Consider the following 21793-nt stretch of genomic DNA (forward strand, 5'->3'; position numbering starts at 1 on the left):
CGGATCTAGCCTGTATCCTTTTTTTTTTTTATCAGTATCAATCAGTATCAAGTAGAAAGGAATACTTGAAGGTTTGGAAGTGTTTGAGAAACCAGAACTTCCAAATTCCAACTTTGAAATCTTTACAAGAAGCTTTCACATAATAGTTAAAAGGTAATCAGTCATATCCACAGGCTTCTTAAAATTCCCCTTTACATTACTTTTCTTCCTGTTGTCTAGTTACTTATTATTACATCTTTACAGATGAGAAAATGGGAGACTCACAAACGTTAAGTGGCTACCCTGTGGTAACACAGCTACTATTAGAGGCCAGATCTGAACTCGGGTCTTCCTAATTCCAAGCCCAATACTCTATTTACTACTCCATACTCCTTAATAGCAGTGATGATTATAGTTATTTGAGGGAAGTAGGCTAAATATGTGAACCATTGCCCATATCTACGTGGCTTCTTCCTTGTTATTATTTGGTGTCTGCTGGTCTAGTTACATCTCGCCTTTGACCATCAATGTATCTTTTCTGCAATAAGGTGGTTCCTCCCAAGGAACCTCATTGAACATGCTAGAGCTGTTGGGGCAGTGGCAGTAAGATTCAAGAAAATGTCTAGTGATCCAGGAAGCATGGTGCTGGTCAATGAAGCCCCCCTAACTCACCCCTTCCTTGAAAGGCCTCACTGTGTTGTTCCTATGACCTACTCAGGCTTTACTAAACTATGGGAGGGAATGGACGATCTTGTAGCAGAGGTTCGTGTTAGCAGCAAGAAACTATACAGGGAAACTCCTTGAGCTTTTCAAGGCCTAATATAAAGCTTTCCAGCTCAACTATGTCACCCTGGTTTGCCACTGGGGAAAAACCTCTCTGTCCATACTTAACCCTGGGAATGGTTTTCTTTTTTTATAAACAAAATGAGAAGTGTAGTCCTGAGATGAGGCAAACACATAAGATGGAGCAAAATATACCGTCATAGGAAGATTAGACTATGCCTCTCTATCACATTCCTATCAAAGCTCTTGGAACTAAAGTGGGTGTTCTTAACTTTTTTGTGTGTCATGGCCTCCCCTTTGGTTGTCTGATAAAACCCATTCTTAGAGTAATGTTTTAAAATGCATAAAAAAAAACATATTAGATTTTAAATATGATACAGTGGGACTCCAAAATACAAAGGAAGCTTATATTAAAATTACAATTACCAAAAAGCTTTAAAAGCAAAATAAAACCAAGGTCACAAGCCCCAGGTTAAAAAGCCCTGAAGTAGAGGGAGCAGAAAGCACTCCTTCGTAAGGATCACATTTAAATGTTCAAAGAAAAGTAGGTACCTAGGAGTAAAACCTGTCACTACTGCTCAGACTTGTCATATAGAGCAGCTCTGGATGCACAATGCAAAAGAACACAAATAATTCTTGCCTAAGAGCAGGCTACTTTTCTTCCTCTGTCTCAGCTTAGTCTCTTCCATGCATTTTAACAATCCATGGCTTCTGTGCTGGGATAATTCATTAAATGAAGGGAGTGAGAATTGATGAGTGGACCCCATACAATCGAAAGCTTTCAGCTGCTTCTCAAATCAAATCCCAGGCTCCCATTACTCCTATTTCTACATGTCAATTTGCTTCAATGGATTTTGATTACGAGAGCCAATGCTGTCACAAATAAAGAGGCCGATGATCCTGTCAAATGTTATTTCTGGTCATTCCAATGGACCAGGCTGAGAGAATCCTGGGAACAGAAGTGGAAGTATAAGAGGCTGTGGGGAAGGAAACCACAACACTGGCGTGCAAGCCATCCATTCTAATATTCCTGTTTGAAATAAAACATTATGCTATTTACATTAAGCAGACATGCAGGTTATCCACTCAGATGCAGAATTAAACAAACTCATTTCCTTCTCCTGCTCTGCGTCATCTCAATACAGTATCGTTTTCATGAATAGCTTGCTTGTTGGTTTAAGCAGGTAATGTAGCTATTCCTCAGCTATATCTGAGACTTAACTCATAGGGCTCGATGTAAAACAGGTCTCCTGGTCAGCTCAAGCTGCCTGTACCCACAGAAACTGTTGAGGAGTTGCTTCTTCATTTTATTTCACACTTCCCAGGAGTGAAATGACAGAAATTCTCAACCTCACTGAGTGAATTAGATCAGGGAAAATTTCACTTGTCCTTTCAACAGAAGCTATAAAACCATGACTTTAAAAATATAGCAAATGTAATCCTGATTGCTTCAAAAAAAAAAAAAGCAGCAAATGACTTGAAGACAAAAGGAAGTGCGCGCTCTCTCTCTCTCTCTCTCTCTCTCTCTCTCAATCCCCCCCCCCCCCCCACCTCCTCCCTCCCTCAGCCAAGGTCAGAAAGTTTAGGCTTGTGTACTTTGAAATTAAATGAGGAAGATAAACTACTTTGTGCTAACCAATTAATTTAAGTAAACAATGTCCTTGCACTCATAGTCTGAATCTCCTAGTAGTGAATTCCAGCTCTGTCTTCTGTGAAGCTATTCTAACCCCATGTGGCTTGGAGTGATAATAGAAGCTGATTTTTCTTTGCCATGAAAAGAACTGAAGACAAAAGATGAATGCTGCCTTGTGACACGATCCCAAACCTTTCTCTCTAAGAATAAAGAGCAGAGTTTGAGGATATGGGCAGGGTGCTTCAGTTTTCACAAGTTCCTTGGTTCTGGGCCCGGTTTACATTTCTCTGGGTACAATCTCCATAATCAATAGGGCTTACAAGCTTATATTGCCATCCCACTTTTCAGAGAGAAGGGATAGCCAGGCACCAAAGTCATCTCTGATCACCCTTTCATTTGTTCCCATTACTTTTTTTTTTAAAGTCGCAATACCCTAGGTATGATAATTATTTGATCTCACGGCACCTCCCTCTTAAAGGTTGTATTTACTCTTTACAGGCTGTATTTACTTCTTAAATTATATTTTTGGAAAGTTTTGTCATGCCCTTTCAAATAATAATTTACATTAGCACAATACTTTAAAAATCACCATCTGCTTAACAAAAACACAAAAGCAGCTACGTGATGCAGGGACTAGGATGCTGGAAATGGGAGTTAGGAAGGAGTGAGTTCAAATCCTGCCTCAGCCACTCAATAGCTTTGTGACCCTCAGCAAGTCACTTAGACATCATGCTCCCTCCCTCTCCTAGGCAGATAACCAAAGCCACATTGGGGTGCTGCAAAACCGGGGCTGAGAATCATTAGTGACATTCTGCCATCTCAGAGAACAGATGGAACATATAGAAGCTGGTCTGGAATTGGACTGCATGAAGACTAAATCTCTGTTATTGTGGTTTAGAGGAGTAAGACCTCCCCTTCCTAATTATTACTCAACCCAAATCTTTGGAGGGACACACGCTTTGAAGCTGTATATTGTAGCTCTGTTTGAAAAAGGAAGAATTGCATTTTCTTGGATTAAGACTGCCTTTTCTAATCTGCCTCTTGGGAGGCCATTGTCTCATTCCACACTCAAGAGAGCCGCTCCTACCTTAAAGGTTTTCAAAACCTGCTGCGTGTTTTTCGGCTGGTGGTAAGGCTTAGGTGTCAGCATAGGCACTGCTTTTGGAACCACAGTTTTGCTTGGAGACGTACTGCCTGCTGAAACGCTGGGGTCCAGTTCACTGGGGCGAGCAATGGTAGTTTCAACAGTGGCAGTGAATTTGGGAGGAGGCAGTGACTGTTGCCGCAAGTATTTCATGGGATTTGGGTCTTTCAGGGAAGAGTTTGGCTCTGTTGAATGGCTTCTTTCCAGAATTTTTGGCATCTCCAAGCGCTCCAGAACAGCCTCACTAATAGTAAACCTTTCGATGTACTGCTGGAGGATCCCCTCTGCCTCCTCGCGCGAACGAGCATTCTTGTAAGCCTCGTGTAGCTCTCTCTCCCTCCGTTCCCTAAACGGAGGTGGGGAAAAAGCAACAATAGAGAGGCCATTAAAATGTTTTGCAAAGATCTGGCCATGAGTAGAAGCTGGGGCAGGTGCTGAAGGAACAATACAAGAACTATACTTTGTGGCTAATTCATTATATTGAGCATTAAGAGCTTCTAGGATAAAACTTTTGTGTTGTTTCTTTTAGATTTGGTTTTGGTTTCATATGGATGCTTAGGGATCGAATTTTAGGTGACCCCATAGCCAAGACTATAATGAAAGACTTTTTAAAAATATATTGCATATTAAAAAAAAAGAACCCACTTTTCCTGAACAATCTCTCTGTAGGTTTTAATGCTTTTCCTCCGTTCACTTGTCCCATCGCCTCCAGCCAATAATCTTTCCATTTTTTTCCTCTCCGCTTCTTTCTTGATTAGGTCCTGAGATGCGCTTCTTCTACGGCTTTTCCAACGAGCCAGGTCCTAGAAAGGAGGAAAAATAACAAATCGCTCTTCTCCTTCAGAGATTCACATTATCCAATACATGCCACCCCTCTCCTCAAGAGCTTTTCAGTTTAGTCACCACCTCAACTTGTTCGTTAGGTGTGTTTTTGACAGTCAAGTCAAGAAGTATATTTACTGAGTGCTTACTATATGCCAGAAACTGTGCAAAGCACTGGGGTTATAAAAAAAAAAGGGGGGGGGGCAAAAATACAGCTCTGCCCTCAAGGAGTTCACATTCTAATGCGAGAGACACCATGGAAATACACATGTATACATATACATGGGGTAAATGAAAAATAATCTCAGAGGTAAGGCAAGAGAAGGAGAGAGGGGGTGGTGGGGAACTGGGAAAGAGAAAAGGTCTACTATAAAAGGCAGGATTTGTGCATAGGCTTGAAGGAAACCAGATGAGGAAATGGAATGTTCCAGTTTCCTTTTTTCCTTTTATTTTTTTCTCTAGATTTTTCAGAAATGATTAATTATGTCTTGTTAGAATGGAATCCTCTCATGGTCAGGAAAGATACTTATTATATAATATTGGTCTTTATTTCTCCAGAAAGAGCTCTGGAATCAACTGCACAATGGTCCTGGTCATCTATGGCAGACTTCCAGGGACTTCCATCACAATAAGTTTATGCTCTCAAAATCTTTTCTACACAACTTACATCTTCTGTAGAGGAAACAATCTGTGGTAATTACAGTATTACCATCAAGAGATCCTCACCAATTAATTCCAGGTTAATACAGCTTCCTGCACTGAAATGATAGCCTCAAACCACCACTTAGTCCCCAAGCTACTTGTGTCATTGGCTCCCATTAGTATAGTCAGATCAAGGTTAATTCATGGAATCCAAAGCTTTCACAAAGCAAGGAATGTTTTCTTCCCTGGCAATAACAGGACAGAAGAAGGGAGAATGTATTTAAGAAAGGAATGTGTTCAAATGAATTTTGCTTCAAGTTCATAGTTCTGACTTGATATGCAGTTCTAATTTTCTAATGATTAGGTATAGGATTTGATAAGAGGACAGATGATACAGATTCTACCTGCTGCTTTCTGTGTGCTTCGTAATGAGCTATAAGAACACGCACTATCCCAATTCCCAGTGAACTCATAGCTTTTATGATTGCCTCTTCCAATATGTCCTGGTCACTAATGCTAGATCACATGAATGTGCATAAGATTTGTGATTTTGACAGCATGAGGGAACTCCCAGTGTGGGAACTGGTTTTACCAAGTAGGTTATACCTCATCAATGACTTAGAAAATAAGTCTTCAAGGTTGTCAAGGCTTATAGAGTTAGTTAAGTGACTTGCCCAGGGTCTAGGCCCTCCTGATTCCAAGCCCAGCAATCTTTACACTGTGACATATTGCTGCCTCCAATGCTAATCTTTTTTTTAAAAAAAAAAAAAACCTTCACCTACATTGTCACATTTTTATTCAAATACCTTCAATGGCTTCCTATTTCCTAGCTGCATAATTTCACTCTTAATTTGCATTTTACATAGCACTTGAAGGTTGACAACAAGCTTTCTCCACAACAACCCTGCGGTGTAGATGGTGTGAATATTAATAAATTGGTAAACTCTTAAGGGTAGGAACTGGGATTTTCGGGGGAAGAGAGAGATTGCCTTTTTTACTTGTATTTCTAGAACTTAGCAGTGCCTGGCACATAGAAAATACTGAATAAATGCTTGGAAGTTGACCAAATATCATGTAATCACATCTAGTGATTTGGTGTTGCCCATTTTACAGGTCAGCAGAACTAAGGCTTAGCCCCAGTTCACATATCAAATATAAGTGTGGGTCTCCGGCTTCTGCGGCTTCCCAGACCCACTCTCTCGAAACCATCTCCTTTTCCACTAATCACCAGGCTGAGGTGGCCCCCTGGGGCGGGCTGCAGTGGGATATCAGAGCGGCCTCGTGCCGTCCTTACATCTTGCCATTTGTCATCCTCTTCCTTCAGCTGGCTGTTGATGAATTGCAGCTGCTCCTGACGAGCCTTGCTGTGGGGCTGCACAGCGGCTTCTTCTTCACACCGCATATCTAGCATACTCACACTCCTAAAAGCAAAAAAAAAAAAAAATTAAAAATGCAATCATCAGCAGCAGACAGCCAAGGTACCTTTCTCCAGTTTCTGCAGGATGCCACCACAGGGGGACACTTTAAGGCAAAAGCAAAGTTATCTCTCTTTAGAAGCAGCAGAAACTACCAAATCACAGTGGTGGCCTACCCTAGAGCAGTGGTGTCAAACTCACAAAGAAATGGGGATGCCACTAAGCTGCACTGAAGGGTCCCTGTGGGCTGGTAGCGGCTTAGAAAACCACGAGTTTAGAGGCTTATACATCCACACATTAAAATGAGATAGTAACTACATTTTAACCTAAAATTTCTGTTCAGGTACCTTCAGAGGCTTCCTGTTTCCTAGCTTTATTGTTTCAGTCTGAATTTGCATTTTACATTGCAATTGAAAGCTGACAACATGCTTTCTTCCCAACAACCTGGGATGTAGGTAGTATGAATATTAAACAGCATGCAAACTCCCTGCCTTTCGTTAGGGCAGGGACTTTCTTTTGCTTCTTTTTGTATCCCCAGAGCTTAGGACAGCACCTGGCATAGAGTAGGAGCCTAACACGTGTTTGCTGACTGTTGACTGAATCTGATTAGGGCTGCACTTTGGAGAGCTATGGGCCCTGTCTGACACGTCTGACACCTCTGCCCTAGAGTATTCTAAATAAGCACGTCAGCACTACCAGCCTCTACTATTCCTTCTGGCTAAAGCCAAATGCTGATGGCCTTTGTCTTTAAAGATGAGCTTGATTCATCTTTATTAAGTCTTCACAAGTACAGAAGCCAAAGAAAACTCTTTCTAGAAAAAAAAATCAGGAAATACTGTTGTTGGAAGTTTCATATTTCCTTGATCTTACAAGGTATTTAAAATAAAATGAAGAGAATGGAGAAGGGAGGTACTGGCAGGATTTGAGGATACACCCCTGGAAAAAGCTGTACAAAGTCTGTCCTGAGATTTGCATGCAATGAAGATCATTACATTATGTTCCTTGGTGTAAAGACCCTGCTTCAATCCTTTCTGAATTAATACCAGTGTTTCTGAGCTATTTGAAGTATTTCTTTTAAATGGAGGAAAAGAACAAAAACTGTAAAATAATATCCACTTTCTATTTCTGAAATCCCCCAAGGATTTTTTTTTTTTTTTTTTTGCTAAAGATGTCTCTGAACTCACTCTTTGAAGAAAATAAGGATGCAGTAACTATTAAAAAAAATCCTGACAAGCTGTGGCCACACTCCGCATTTTGCCCAAGATGTTCAAACCTTGTGTAAGTGCACAGCTGCTTACACTGTCCTTGGTTACACTTAACAAAGAAGCAACAGGACAAAAACAGCAGCCAAAGATGAAAGAAGACCTTCCAACTCTTCAAGGATAGTAGAGGCATATTCCCAGGAAAAGCAGACACTTATGCAAACAACAAGCATGAAGCAGGATTTAACTACCGGGAACAGACCAGTATTCACAAAAGTTAACCTCAGGTGCTAGTTTAAAAGAAAAAAAAAGTAGGCATGCACTTTCATCTGAGGGAATTTCACAGCAGAGGGCAGATGTCATTAGTGTTATGCTCCAAGATAGCTATTTGTAATCAGATAATCGACAGCAGAGACATCAGATGAAAATAGTAGGTCCTACCCAGGAAACTAGAGATTTCCTGCTCGTATCCAATGAATGGATGGAAGCCCAGCTTCATTTCCCCTGACTCAACCTACATCAGTATCTGGTGTTACATCTCTCTTCTTGCCATGGTGCCCCAGTGCTTAGCACAGTGCCTGGAACATACAGGTGCTTAATAAAGGTTCACTCATTGATTCTTCCCCAACTGTCAGGGAAAATTATATCTGACAACAGAAGACAACAAACAGATCTGGTGGAGAGTCTGCCCACCAAAAGGAAAGAAAAGAGGCTCATCTTGCTACTACAGCAAACATGGCAGACATTTCTAATTTAATGTCTCATTATCACTGGTTGGACTTAGCAGCAGCCATAAAGAAGAACGGCTTATTAAAAAAGAGGAGTTGTAAACTTCTATGGAGTGACAGATTTCTAACCTATTTTCAATCATTAGTGGATGTTTTCTACGACAGCTATAAGACTTACTAAGTGAGGGGAGAAGGCTATAAATTCTCAGTTAGTAACCTTGCATTAAAGGTGACAGATAGTTATTCAAGATCTGCAAGGCAGGATGCCATTCCCTTTCCTCCTTCCCATCCCATCCCATCCCCAACAGGTCTTACCTCTAAACACAGCCTTTACTGCCACCTCCAATCCAATCAGTTCAACTCTGGGGTCATTTTAGGGCACTCTGAAATTTTTATCAGCACCCCAGAAGATGTTTGCTTCTCTGAAATATGACCTTCCTTCTAATTCACCAATGTGATGACTGACTTGGGAGAAGAAAAATGGAATCCCTTTTTCTAAAATCAATTTTTAAATTTCCTAAAAGTCAAGACCAAGTCAGATTTTAATACTAGGTAGCCAGGGTACCTAAAGAGGATTCCAAAAATAATATTATATCTTTTTTAGATTATTAATTTAGATTTGGCTTGGGCATTCAGAATAGGAATTTCAGAATCGTACAGACAGCTGCACTGAAAACAGACAAATGGGTCCCTTAAGGCTAACTGAGCCCTAAAGCTAAGAAGTTAAATAAAAAGAGGAACAAGTTTTTTCCCATTCCCCCCCCCCACCCTGTCCTTACACCCTAGGAAGGATAATAGCTTCCTTAATTGACTTTTTAGTAACTGGGGTAAATACTAACCCTGCCAAAGAAATAAAAAAGCAATGAGGAGAGGTCCTTTTCTGGCCAACTCAAAAAAAAAAAAAAAGGAACCAAAAAGGTTAAGGAATTGGTCATCATAAGCAGAAAATGAGCTGAGTCACCAATCAGAAGAGTTTCTCCAGTTCAGAGCCTAGATTCAATCTGCAGAGTGAAAGGAGAAGTATATTTTTGGAAAGAGGAGATGGTGGAGCCCAGCAGGCTGAAGCACCCTGGCGTGCTTGAAATAGATTTTGTTCCTCTCAGGTAAAGTTCAATCTGTCGCCATAAGTTATCATCACAGGCAAGCTTTTCTGTAGAACCCAAGAGTCTCCCCTAGTACTGTATCATATAGGAATCCAAGATTCTCTAGGGCAAAAGCTAAGTACCTTAAAAGACATTCTGGGAACTGTCTCTGTGCCTGGTTCACAGGGTAGGACACGAAGAGATCAGAAGATCCTTGTGATATTTAAATGTTGACTTCCTGGGGGTGAGATTGTGGGGATGAAGCCATTTGTAAAATTGAGGAAAAGGATAAGAGGAAGGAATAATCTATGTGAGACATAAGCATTTTGTGCAGTTAGAAGAACATTTGGTTATCTCCAATTTCCTTGTGCCATTCTGACTGATCCTATACCATGGACTGTCCTTAAAGGTCTTTCTGGTTATTATTACTGGCTGGATTTTAAAACTGTGTTATTTACTCTGATTCTATTTTAAATATTAGTAAAAAAAAAGTTTTTTTGAGAGATTCTGAAATCAGATGGGTTTTAAAAGCAGTATTTCAGGAAGGAAAGTCAGCATTCTGTTCAACATTTCTACATAACGTCAGCTGAGGAAGAAGCCAATCATATTCACTAGCTACTGCTTATTTTGTTTGGTCAGCCCGGTTTTTGTAATTTGGAAATCATTTTTTTTTCTTTTTCCAGGCCCCTCTTTGACCCATGAATTAACCTTTGCTGTGGATGTGCTGTTTTCTGAAAGTTTAGCACAATATTCTGAAGCCTTTCCAATTTGAGAGTTCTTCAGAACTACCTTTTCTTGTTTCAGTTTTTTAAATATACTTCAGGAAAACTGCATGACAGATGTGTACCATTCTAGTTGTGACTATCAAAATGTTTCTGGAAACCAAATCCAAGCAGTGAATTTTGCCTATCGGGTTCTTTCTTTTTTTCTTTCTGGCAGATAAAAAGGGGGAAAGACTTATTTTGATTGTACATCTTAACAATTTCATTTCACTTAGGTTCAAATGCTCATATCAGAACACAATCAACATAAGGAACCACAGCTAAATTTTATAAACTATGTCCATGAGTACAGCCAGCTGAATTCAGTAGCTCTGTTCCTTAATGTGAATTTTCGAAATGCTGAAATATGAACCAAGAATGGCACACTGAAAAGCAATTGGTGCTTGGCCCAGACAAGGCTTACATTCCTTCAAAAGGCACCAACTGTAGTTCTAAACCAGCTGGCATCTTTTAGCAGGAAAAAAAAAAGAACAGAAAGTGTCCATTTGGAAAGACTTAATCTTACTAAATTTTATTTATGACCGCATAAAAGTGTTACTTAGGTGTTTTCTGCTCTGAATTTTCTGCTCTGAAAATGGAATTTCCATTCAGAAAACATTTGTTGAGTTCCTACTATGCACATATGAAACCAGAGCTCAAGCTGGAAGAGAAGACGACTAGGAGTATCTGGTTATTTATATGGTCAAAGGAGTCAGAAGTCAGCACTATATAGAAAATTTGTTGGTGAATCCCAATCACCTAAAAGGTGATTCAGTCCAAGGTTGAATGGTCATGAGTTTTATACTCTGAGCTAATCCATTCTGAGGTGTAAGGTACCATAATATTATTAAGAGATGAAGACAACTCTTAACCCACTGAGCAGTAATTAGCTGACTGACTCTATACAGAAGAGCTCAAATCTGAAACTTTTCTCCTGTTTTTGTCATGGCAAATTTAACAATGAGCTAAAACATGGGGAAATCTAACATTTAAAAACAGAAGGAGGAAGAACAGACATTAATTATTGTCAGATTTGGTTGGAATGTGAATTTTTAACCTCTGAAAAGAACTAGTTAACTAGCAACCATATTTCCTGGGAGAGTCCTAATTTACCTCTCCCAACCCCCCCATCCGGTTTTTTTTAAACCACTGAATTCTAACAAAACCCCAAAGTTTTGGTCCTAAGTATCAACATTAACATGTAAATGTTTTGCCCAAGATAGTAAGGATTTGAGCTCTGAGTCTATAATTAGTGGTTAAGGATTTATTTTCTTAACTCAAATTTGTGGCCAAAGGATTTACTATATTATTGTTATTCTAAGATTCAATTTTTGCAAGAATAAAATACATCTGACTTCCAATATTTGGGGGGGGGGGGCGGTAACTGAATAACTTAGTGGACATAAAAATTCCAAAGCCATCAAAAGAAAACAAATGCCAGCACTGCCATTCTGATGATGAGCAAATGTCGAGTTTGAAGCTTCAGCCATGTATATTAGTATCATGCTCAAGTTACTTTCTAATTCATTTCTGCAGCAAGAAAACACATGGTCTCCATTCCAACTTCAAGTACTTTCCTTCCCCGAAGCAGCACGTGGAAGAAAGCCATTCAATTTTGTTGTTGCATCCCTTGCATTTTAATTAGTGGTAAGTAATGGAAACATGCAGTTTAGACTACTTTATTAAAGTAACCCTATGAATATGAGACAACTTACTCTGCGTCATCAGACACAGCAGTTCTGGGACCGTATCTACAAGACCAAATAAAAAATTAGAAGGCTGACAGCACGCAAAGTTAACATTGCAAAGAAAACCAAATAAAAACTGCTCATAACATGAGCTCCAAACCTTTTTGCTGAATATACTAGAAAAGAAATGTGTCATTATGCAAATTTCAATATTCATCAAGTATATAAATGGAAGAAAACTTCTTAGATTTTCTTTTGCAAGTGTTTTAAATTCAGGACAAAACAACGTAAAACCCAAGAAAGGAATCAAGAAAACAACTTGCATATTACCCACAAAAGACACTCAGTTGATTCTGAATATTCAAAAAAAGGTAAATTAAGTATAACAATGCAAAGAAAATCAACATTAAAAATAATGTGTATTGTCAATAGTCACAATAAGAAAACTGTTAATGTTTTTGGGCTTGTAATAGTGGGCTATAACTGACTCCTGACATAAACGCCAGATGTCACTGACCCATTACCTTAGGTGTTAATGTATTCACACAAATTATATCAAAGCTAATTGGCAGTATTTGGGAAACAAACCAGAGCACCAATCAGTGCTTTCAGCAGCCATTTGAAAGAAACCACAATTCCTTTATAAAACTATCCTTGGATCTTAACCTCCTACAACTTGAAAAAGAAAGATTCTTCAGTTATTTTGTATTTACAGAAATATCTTTTGCAGTACAGTCACCTTAGTAGGCAAATACAAATTTAAAAGCATTAGTTCTACTTTGCTAAAACATAGAATAAAAGGTATTCAGTATAGAAAACCAATAGAATTCAGCAGATTATTTTAAGTATATTTTTAAAAGAAGCTCCCTTTAAATACACATCTCAGGAAAGGCCAATTAAAGGAACTGCAACTTGCTAAAGTTGATTATCTCTGCCCTGTATGGGTAGGGAATTCTTTAGGCAATGGAAAATACCTTGTCTTTGGTTCCCAAAAAACTGAATTGAGAAAAAAATTCCCTGGCTGACCTTAGGTGCTACAATAATACAGAGAAAGAGAGGCAATTTATATGAACCTCTTTTCCGTAATTCCTCAAAGAATTAAAAGAAACATAAAAGACACACCATGTTTTGATTGCTTTGTGGCAACACACCCTCACCTGAAGTGGTTAGCATTCATGGAGGTGACAAGTATGCAAATGCAATGGCAAGATTTAAACTGAGACAAAGCAAGATGGAGGCTGGCTAAGGTAGCTGTTTTCATATTGGTGAGGGTTCATCAACTGGAAATAAGAATCTTTTGCTGTTTCTCTCAGGGAGAATTTCAGAACATGCTAAGATTCAGACTAAGATTCAGAACCCAATTTTCAAAACTAGTAGGAAATTACAGCAGGCTTAGCATTCCAGTGGGAATCTATGAGCACTAGCATTCTGAAGAAAGAATGGTTAGTGGCTGGCTGGCTGGATGTTTATTGATTTATCAATAGGCCTGCTAGAGTTGTAATAGATCTAAGTTGATGATAAACTAAGGAAAGCAGATAGAAAGCAGTGTTTTCTTGACTACCAGTGATGGTAATAGAGAACAGAGGAACAGAGAATTCTAAATAACCTGTACGCCAGAAACAATTTATGTTCTGGTATATGCATTTCGTACTTAAATTTTAAAATGCAGGTTGGGGGAATTTACCTTATTTCAAATGAATGAAGTCATCCTATAAATACCTACTCATGAAAGGCTTGAAAACTGTCCATATTTGCCATTCTGCCCTCATCGCTCCCCTATAACACATAACGAACTAGGAATAAAGAAATGTTTCACCTCATAGACTAAAATAAGGCATCAGCTCAAAACAGAGCTGTTCTTGCCGGCAATGTAAAGTTAATTAGTGCTTTGATGAAAGGTCTTTCTCGCTGATCTTACTAGATACACTCAAAATAAAAGTAAATAGAAATAATACAAATTATCAACAAAGGACTCCATTATATAATTGGGTGCTGTCAAAAGGAAGCTGAAAACAAGACACATCAATGAGAAGTCAAAAGAGTGAACTCTATGGTATGTTAATGAAAACTCATATTTAGGGAAGTGAATTTAACACAATTAAGTTAACATATGGCATAGATGTTTCATTTATGTAATTTTTCAGCACTTTTAAAGCATCTGAAAATAGTTATTTTTGGTACCTACTTTCCCAGGGCCAACTGACATTCATCACATTTTACCTCTGAAGCAAGAAGTTAATGATAAGGACACTGTTGAGGACAACGTATAACCAAAGAATTACACTAATCATCCTTACTTATACTAAATTTACTAGATTCAGTTATTATTTTAAACAATTGGGGTTTCCCTTCTAATTCACTACTACTGGTATGACCCTTCAATTGAGGTCTGGAATTCCATATTTTCTCATCAAATTTAACTTATTCAGTATTTAATTTTATATAGATTTGCTTTCAAGTGGATCACGGATACAATGTCATGCACTCTCTTGGTTACACTGGGTAAACTGTGGTGGTGTAAAAAAGCCCAGGTCTGTTGTTAACTAGGCATGTTTCACAAATTCTCTATGCCTCATCTGTAAAATAAAGACAACAATATTTACTCCATTTTTCTTGTGAGAAGCTTGAAGGATGAAATGAGATGTGTATTGTGAAAAGGTAAAATTACACGTTATTTAGCCAAAAGTGGATTTTATCCTTATTTCCTGACACCAGTGTTAGGGCATGATTCCATTATTTTTCAAGAGGAAATGTTGAACTGGTGATGAGCTGTCCGGCATAGTCACTGGCAACATTAGGAAAGAGCCCTTTCCCTCAAAAATTTCCATCTTCTCAGCTGCTTTCAATTTAGCAATCCAATATTTGCTCAGTCGAATTATATATGATTAGGCAGAGTCAGTGCTTCTCCCCTGTGCTGACCAGGTTAAACAGATGATTAATTTACTTAGATTGGCGATATAGGGTTGGTTTGATCAAAATTTCAAGCAAATCATGCACCTTTGGGAAAGGATTTTTTTTCATTTCCCATCCTATACCCAAAATTAAATCATCATCTTGCTGGGTCCCATACAGAGTAAGCACTCAAAGATGAACAATACAAACAGGCTAATTTGCCACTTAGGGCATTAGTAGAGACCCATCCATATCAGAGCTTACCTCCTTTACCCATTGGAAGTTAGAAGCGCCTAATGTGATCCTGATTGCCAAATAAGACTAAATATAATACATGCAAATTCAATTTTCCCAGTTAGTAGTTAGTGGTCCCATTCTACTGAAAGTTCAGATAGAATGCTGTAAGGGCCATAGTGTGCTGACCCCTCAAAAAGTCTACCTCTTGGACCTTTTGACACTAAAAATCATTACTTCAACTCCAGCAGGTCCAATCAATTCCAGTCTTTCAATAGTGAGCAATGAGTGCCACTAAAGCGTTTAAAGAAATACAATTCAACAAGCATTTATCAAGCAACATTTATCTAGAATCCATCTTGGGAACAAAGTGGCAATGGAAGAGCATAACCTTCTGACCTCTCCTCTTTCTTTTGAAGTCCCTTGGGAGATTCCTCTTCATTCTGCTGCTTTGCAAATGGAACCGGAAGGAACTGGTTTGAGTTGGATGGAGGGTGCTTAAGGAATGCCCCTGTTCTTCTAGCCATCATATCATCTTTCTGTGGGTCGGGCATCTTCCTTTGCCCTCGGGCTCCACCGCCAAGCTGGACGCCACGAGTGGTCATCTCCAGACTCTTTTCTGCCCCTGTAGTCCCATTCACAGGGGCAACAGAGTTCACTCTAGGATAACATTCAGTTGGGCCAGTCACACGGACGGTTATTGCCAAGGCTATTTTCAGAAGCACTGCTCACTAGGCATTAAAGGAATAAGACCAGAGCTAATGTCCGCGGCAGCGTCAGAAGCATGTGTGACAAAACGAGTAAGGAATGACTATTTTAACAGCACAAACTTTCATCAGGCTTTTGGCAGGTGAGAGACACCAAGTTAGCATAACCGGTACTTACATGGTGGCACATTTCCAATGAAGGTTTTCATAATCCCAGTGATAAAAAGCTTTTTGAATAAAACAATTCACTGCACACAAAACCAACATGCAAAACAAACAACAAAACCACCCAAACCTTGAAACCTCTGTTCATTCTCATTACAGGAAATTCAGAAGGCAGAATTGTGACCCATATGGGTAACTCTACTACATGCTACATAGATCATTAATTGAAGCGTATCTCTCTCAAGCTGGATGGAACGGCCGTACAGCATGAGACAGCACAACATGAAACACAGGCAAGCAGCTCACAGTTGTTGGTTCCTGCTCCCACATCTTCCATTCTTCAGCTCAGTCTCCAAATCTCCTTTAGTAAGCCTATCCTCTTTTTGGTCATACTGTGGCAGCTGGTTGGATGTGGCTGAAGCCAAAGAGCACAGCTTTGTTACTGAGGCAACATGTACACTGGAAGCACCCACCCAGTGGTTAATCTTCTTTGGAAGCTGGGTCCATGTTCAGGTCTCACCTTCCTTGCAGCTTCCCAGATGGTCTTCCAAGATGCAGGCCTTCTGCTTCTGAACCTCGTCCATGGCTTCAGAAGCAGGGCTCCCTTTGCAACATTCATCTAAGCTGGAATATGCTAGTTTGCTGGTAGTAAAGTATTGATGGTGCAAAGGAAGAAAGGGGGAACAAAAGAGTTGGAAAATGTGGGAGCAGTGAGAAGGCTGATGGGAGCTGATTAACAAGTGGAGCTAGATTAATAACTGACTGGTTAGTACCAAGTAATCTCCTAGAAATGCTTGCCATTTCCAATAGTAATGACATAAAGAATAAGTTTAGATGTAAGTATATAAATGTTAGCAGGGGGACTTAGACATGACGTACAAGGAAGACACAGATGCCATATTAATGCTTAAGTAAAGGAAATCTCAGGATTACAATTATGAGGCTGAATCTCTTTGTGATCTCATTCCCTTACCTACCAATGGGGACCCTAAATTTTCAAAAAAACCAAGCTATGTGTGTGCTACTGGGCTTAGGAAGGGATGAGGGAGAGCATGGAAGCCTCTCCTGTAGAATTTCCTATCTACTTCTGCTTTTACAAGTGAAAAGGAAGCCATCCCCCTAGAAGTGATAGAAAATCATGCTGTTCCTACTACTTGGAGGGGAAGCTGGATTACTTGGGTTGTCTGGAGATTCCGCTAACCATTCCCTTAACTCCTTTCTTTTTGAAAGAGGGATTATCTTCATAATAGTCTTTTCCTTCACAGAGAGCCAAGTAACACATAGTTGGGGTCCTCACTACCAGGCACAAGAACCTGGAGACGAGGCCTGTGGCAAACTGTATCATCATATAACAGGTTGCTGTCAAAACCATGACCATACATGTAAACATCATTGAACTAAGACCTAAAGCTGCAAGGTGCCTATAAAAAGACCTTCACCTCCACTAGAGATCTATTTCTTTTCTAATATTAGAGAATAAAATGAACATTTTTTTTTGGATATGGGATGGGGATTTGGAGGCCCAGAGCTTGAACTTATATTGTTGGCAATATCTACATTTTTCCTCCAAGAGGTTTCACAGAATGGGAAAACGCAGGTACTCTATTTATCATCAACCCTCCAAAAGGAAAAAAAATTAAAACAAAATTGAAAATAGATTATGTAAAAAGTTCAATTACTGAGACCAAGATCAGGACTGAAAAGAAAAATTAAAGAACTTTTGCCAAAATTCTTGGCTAAAAGAAATGCTTAGTGAAACTAGTGATTTTATTGACTAGGATTATCAAGATGTGATACTGAAACTGAAACTCCCAAAAACACTCCCACTGGGTGTGACATTATAACTTTTCTTTTACATTATTCTGCAACCTTCCAGTTTTTAAAAATTGGACCCCTTCACTCCCTACAAAGTTAATACCCAGTTAGATGAGATTTCCAATCCTTCTTCCCATGCACAGCATAGAATACCTGGAATCATTCTGTGGACGAGGGAATCTGTCATCCTCTAGGCTGGGAGGAGCTGCTGAATTGGGGGTCACATGACAAACGTGAATCTTATCACCATCACTATGAATCTCTTCTATTTCCTCTTTGGGGCCAACCTTGCCAATGCTAAGTTTCCTCCACTTCTGCTGATCTATCTCTGTCACTGGTCCAAAGTGCACAAACTTTTGCTTAGGGCTGGAAGCTTTTTGGTAGGCCCTTGCTTTGCGTTTTGCAAAGTCATCACGAACTGCAGTTTCTGCTTGGATTTCAGGTGACGGGGCTGGGGTGCTGTTGTGTTCTGTGTCTTCGTCACTAATTAGAGTTGGAAATAAGTTCCAAACGTTTCAAAGGAAGATTCAGAAATAGAAGCAAAAACTTAATATTAAAAACTTCATCATGATGAGATAGATTTTTTGTAACTTAAGGAAAACACTTCTTCCTAATTGATCAAAATATGGAAAACAACTCACCTCAGTAAACACTAAGCTATCTCTAGTTATTCAAAGATTACTTCTAATATATAAAAAAAAACCCTAAACAGCTTGATTAGGACAAAAATCCTTACAGTAAGGCAACAAAAAGAAAGACCACTTATGGAGAATAGGGTATTGCCAGACAATCTTCTCACCATGTAGCCTATATGGCTTACTACACATCAACTCACTGGGAACACACTGTTTTGCCTTAAATTAAGGTTTTTAGGTTATTAAACTGATGTAACACAAGTTTAAGTATTTTCCTGCATTTTCCCCTCAAAATTAAATAAGTCACCAAGAGGGAGTCACAGAGGAAAACGTAACACACCTCGTTTTTCCTGATACTTTCAATCTATCCCATGTCTCCATGTCTTCTTCTGTTATGTTTGAAATCTTCACAAAACTCACAGGCTCCCGGTGTGAGGAGAGGTTACTACTCTGAATCTTCCTCTTAGCCAGATCATCCTTCTGGATATCAGGAGCCTTCCTGGGTTCTTCGGTCTCACATGAATCCCCTGGAGGCTGCTGCAGGTTTTCTTTGTGGACCACAATTTTCTTCACTTCTTCCCTTTGCACCCGACTTCTGCCAAGTTAGTATGGCCCCCGTGTCCCCAGGAAAATTGTTTGTGAGAAAAGGAGCAAATAACATCAATCACAGAAAGTCAGAAAGTACAGACAGAGTGAAATGAGAGAACACTTTCCTCTTTCTCTAAAATATGGAATCCACTGAAGCTGAGTTTTCTTTCATCTATGGTACCCTTCTAATGCTTCTCTATGAGGAGATAGTTTCTTGATTTAGCTTAGGCAAATAAGCCCGAACTCACTGAAAGACTATTAAGAATGGTAATGAGGTTTGCTTGACATTAATGATGCCCAATTCCCACACTATTCAAGTTACTTTAATGAATTCAAGTTTTCTGGAATGTCTTTTATAACACCAGTAAAATGTTTGTTACGAGGTCCGCATGATCCAAATTCTAGGATTAGTTTTGAGATAACTAGGACATTATTCACATGTTAAACATTTCAACTAAGTCCACCATTGCCAGAAAGTACATTTTATCTATGGCTAACAGTAAATGTGTCTAAAAAGATAATGGAAGCGTTGTTATCTCATGAACAAAGTTATATCTTTGGACGATGTTAATATTAGCCAAATTAGCTAATGTTAAATCTCAAGGAGAACAAATAGAATTTTTTCACTAACTAGGCTTACCGAGTGGTATAAATTTACATGTTAATTAATGTGAGCTGGCTTGAATGTGTAAAATTAATAGCAATTACAAATTTAAAATTTATATTCCTAAATTAAACATAATCTGGTTAATGCTGATAATAGCTAGGGCCTGCACTTAAGTTCTAACACATATGCACACACATATATACACATATTCTAGTCCTATGACAAGAAAAGTAAAGTATCAGTAAAACATGCCTGAAAAGATTTACTATGCTTTTTAAAATAGGAGAGCTCAATAATGCATGTCTATCCACATGTGTGTATATATACATATATACAAACATATGTATATACCCATACATACACATAAATAATGTCTACATGCACAAATACATATAGCCTAGATGATTTAGAACTATGAGATTTAGTGTTCAAGCAGACAGCACCATATCATTTTTATTAATCTTCACAGGGTAAAATAGGTAAATCATGACATAGAATAACAAAGGGCCCTTTCTCCACCCACTCCCACCCCATTTCTTTTGTTGTTCTTTAGAAGGAACACGTGCTATTCCAGACCAATGCCGAGTTGTTGTAATAGAGAGTTAGTAGACAACAAAAGTTAGAAATATATCAGCAATGGAGAGAGGGGGAAGAAAATATAACCATCTACTCTTTTCCCCAATTCAAAATGCTGACCCTTTTCTCATTATGACCCGGATCTCACTGATTCCTTGAATATAAAATGAGTTTGGTATCATTGTCAACAGTGGTTTTCTCAAAGGCCTCAGGAATGTCTCATGACAGAACACAACAAATAAACTATAAATACTCGTCATAATGGGATGGCCTGCAAATCTCTGACGCCAGGTTCACTAAACTTTGAATTCTGCTGTACTATACTTACTAGTGTCTTATAAATTCCAGTTGATGTACTGAGGTCCAATGAAAAGTTCTAAAGAACAAACTCTCTATCCTCTAGTTTGATTCTCTCCATCTTGGAAAATAACATAGAAGAAAAATTGGAGAAAGGAGGGAATCCTCTTCAGGAAAATATTCCAAATAAAATTGTAATGTAAAGTTCTATTTTAAAGAAAATCATTTCCCCAGGAAATAGTCAATCCAGAAGATGCCTATCATCTGGTAATTTAGAATAAGCTCCACATCTTTTCCCAACAAATAGCTGAAAGATATTAAGGAGAGCAAAGAATATCCTCCATGAATTGTAACCATAGCCCTTAAAGTCCAGGAAAGTATACCAAATGGGTACTGGGCATGCTTGTGGTTATGCATACACATAATGATCTTTATTACTCTTTTTTTGGGGGGGGGGGCAGAGGGCATAGATTATGTGGTATTTCCAGCCCTACCCTAGATAGAACCAAGGTCCTCTCTCAACACTAAAAGGGGTTTGGCAACATGGACCTATGCCTTTGAGTAAGTAGAATATTCTATTGGCTTCTTTTCTCAAATAGCTTCACAGGTCTAGCTTCTCTAGAATGTTTGAAACAAATAGAAGAAGTATGAACAGGAGAAAAAACCACTTCAGATTAATAATACCTCTGTACAAATATTTTCACGTAAGAACGCACACCTTGAGGATCCTTGACTTTTCTTCTGTGGTGTCCCCTTGAAGGACTGTCTGACACCATCGTTCTCTTTTTTTATATAAGGCCCAAAGAGCAACTGATTCAATGGCACTGGTGCCTTGGTTTGGTTCATCCTTGCTCTCCGAGCGGCAAAGTCATCCTTCTCTAGATCGGGAAGTCTGCATTCCACACCATCTTCTGGCTCAGATTCATGACCGGACTGACATTTCAGAAAAGGGTTCTCCTTTCGAAGGATAATGTCTGGAACAGTTTCTTTCTCTTCACTTACTTGCTTTTGACTAACAGAACAGAATTAAATGGAAACCCACATGTGCTCAGGAAAGGCAACATCTCCCCCTCAAGATTGCTGTTAGTTAAAAACATTCTCAACACTCTTAGTTCAGACAGGATCTCTGTGTGTTATTTTAATCAGGGATGGGAGAGGAGAAAGCATGTCTTTTGAAGTTTTTTTTTTTTTTTTAAGCCAGTCACTAGCCACAAAGACATCTCGTCTGTGTCACAACACGACCTGGCTAATTCCTGACCACAGCTTTCCTATGTTCTAAATGGCTCAGAATTTGGGATTTTCTTTTTTCCATTAAACAGGTGAACAGTTAAGTAGTCCTCTCAATAGTTAAATGACATTCCTAGTTTTTCTTATGTCCTGCAATTTCTATGGTATCAG

At 39.0% G+C, this 21793-nt stretch overlaps 1 protein-coding gene across 2 annotated transcripts in view; it reads right to left on the minus strand.

Moving 5' to 3' along the window:
• LIMCH1 (LIM and calponin homology domains 1) overlaps window positions 1-21793 on the minus strand; it is a 366296-nt gene that overhangs the window by 53484 nt on the left and 291019 nt on the right. Inside the window, exons 10-19 of one of the 2 annotated variants that reach the window (XM_036762932.1) lie at window positions 21114-21407; window positions 18668-18922; window positions 17846-18175; window positions 16398-16519; window positions 16184-16292; window positions 15405-15665; window positions 11907-11942; window positions 6298-6424; window positions 4185-4342; window positions 3483-3885 (exon numbers count right to left, since the gene is read on the minus strand). In XM_036762932.1, coding sequence (XP_036618827.1) covers window positions 3483-3885; window positions 4185-4342; window positions 6298-6424; window positions 11907-11942; window positions 15405-15665; window positions 16184-16292; window positions 16398-16519; window positions 17846-18175; window positions 18668-18922; window positions 21114-21407 — 2095 coding nt within the window. The remainder of the gene's footprint in view (window positions 1-3482; window positions 3886-4184; window positions 4343-6297; window positions 6425-11906; window positions 11943-15404; window positions 15666-16183; window positions 16293-16397; window positions 16520-17845; window positions 18176-18667; window positions 18923-21113; window positions 21408-21793) is intronic. The other variant, XM_036762933.1, reaches the window with a different exon arrangement.

This window comes from Trichosurus vulpecula, chromosome 6 (assembly GCF_011100635.1).
Source record: "Trichosurus vulpecula isolate mTriVul1 chromosome 6, mTriVul1.pri, whole genome shotgun sequence".
Taxonomy (NCBI): domain Eukaryota; kingdom Metazoa; phylum Chordata; class Mammalia; order Diprotodontia; family Phalangeridae; genus Trichosurus; species Trichosurus vulpecula.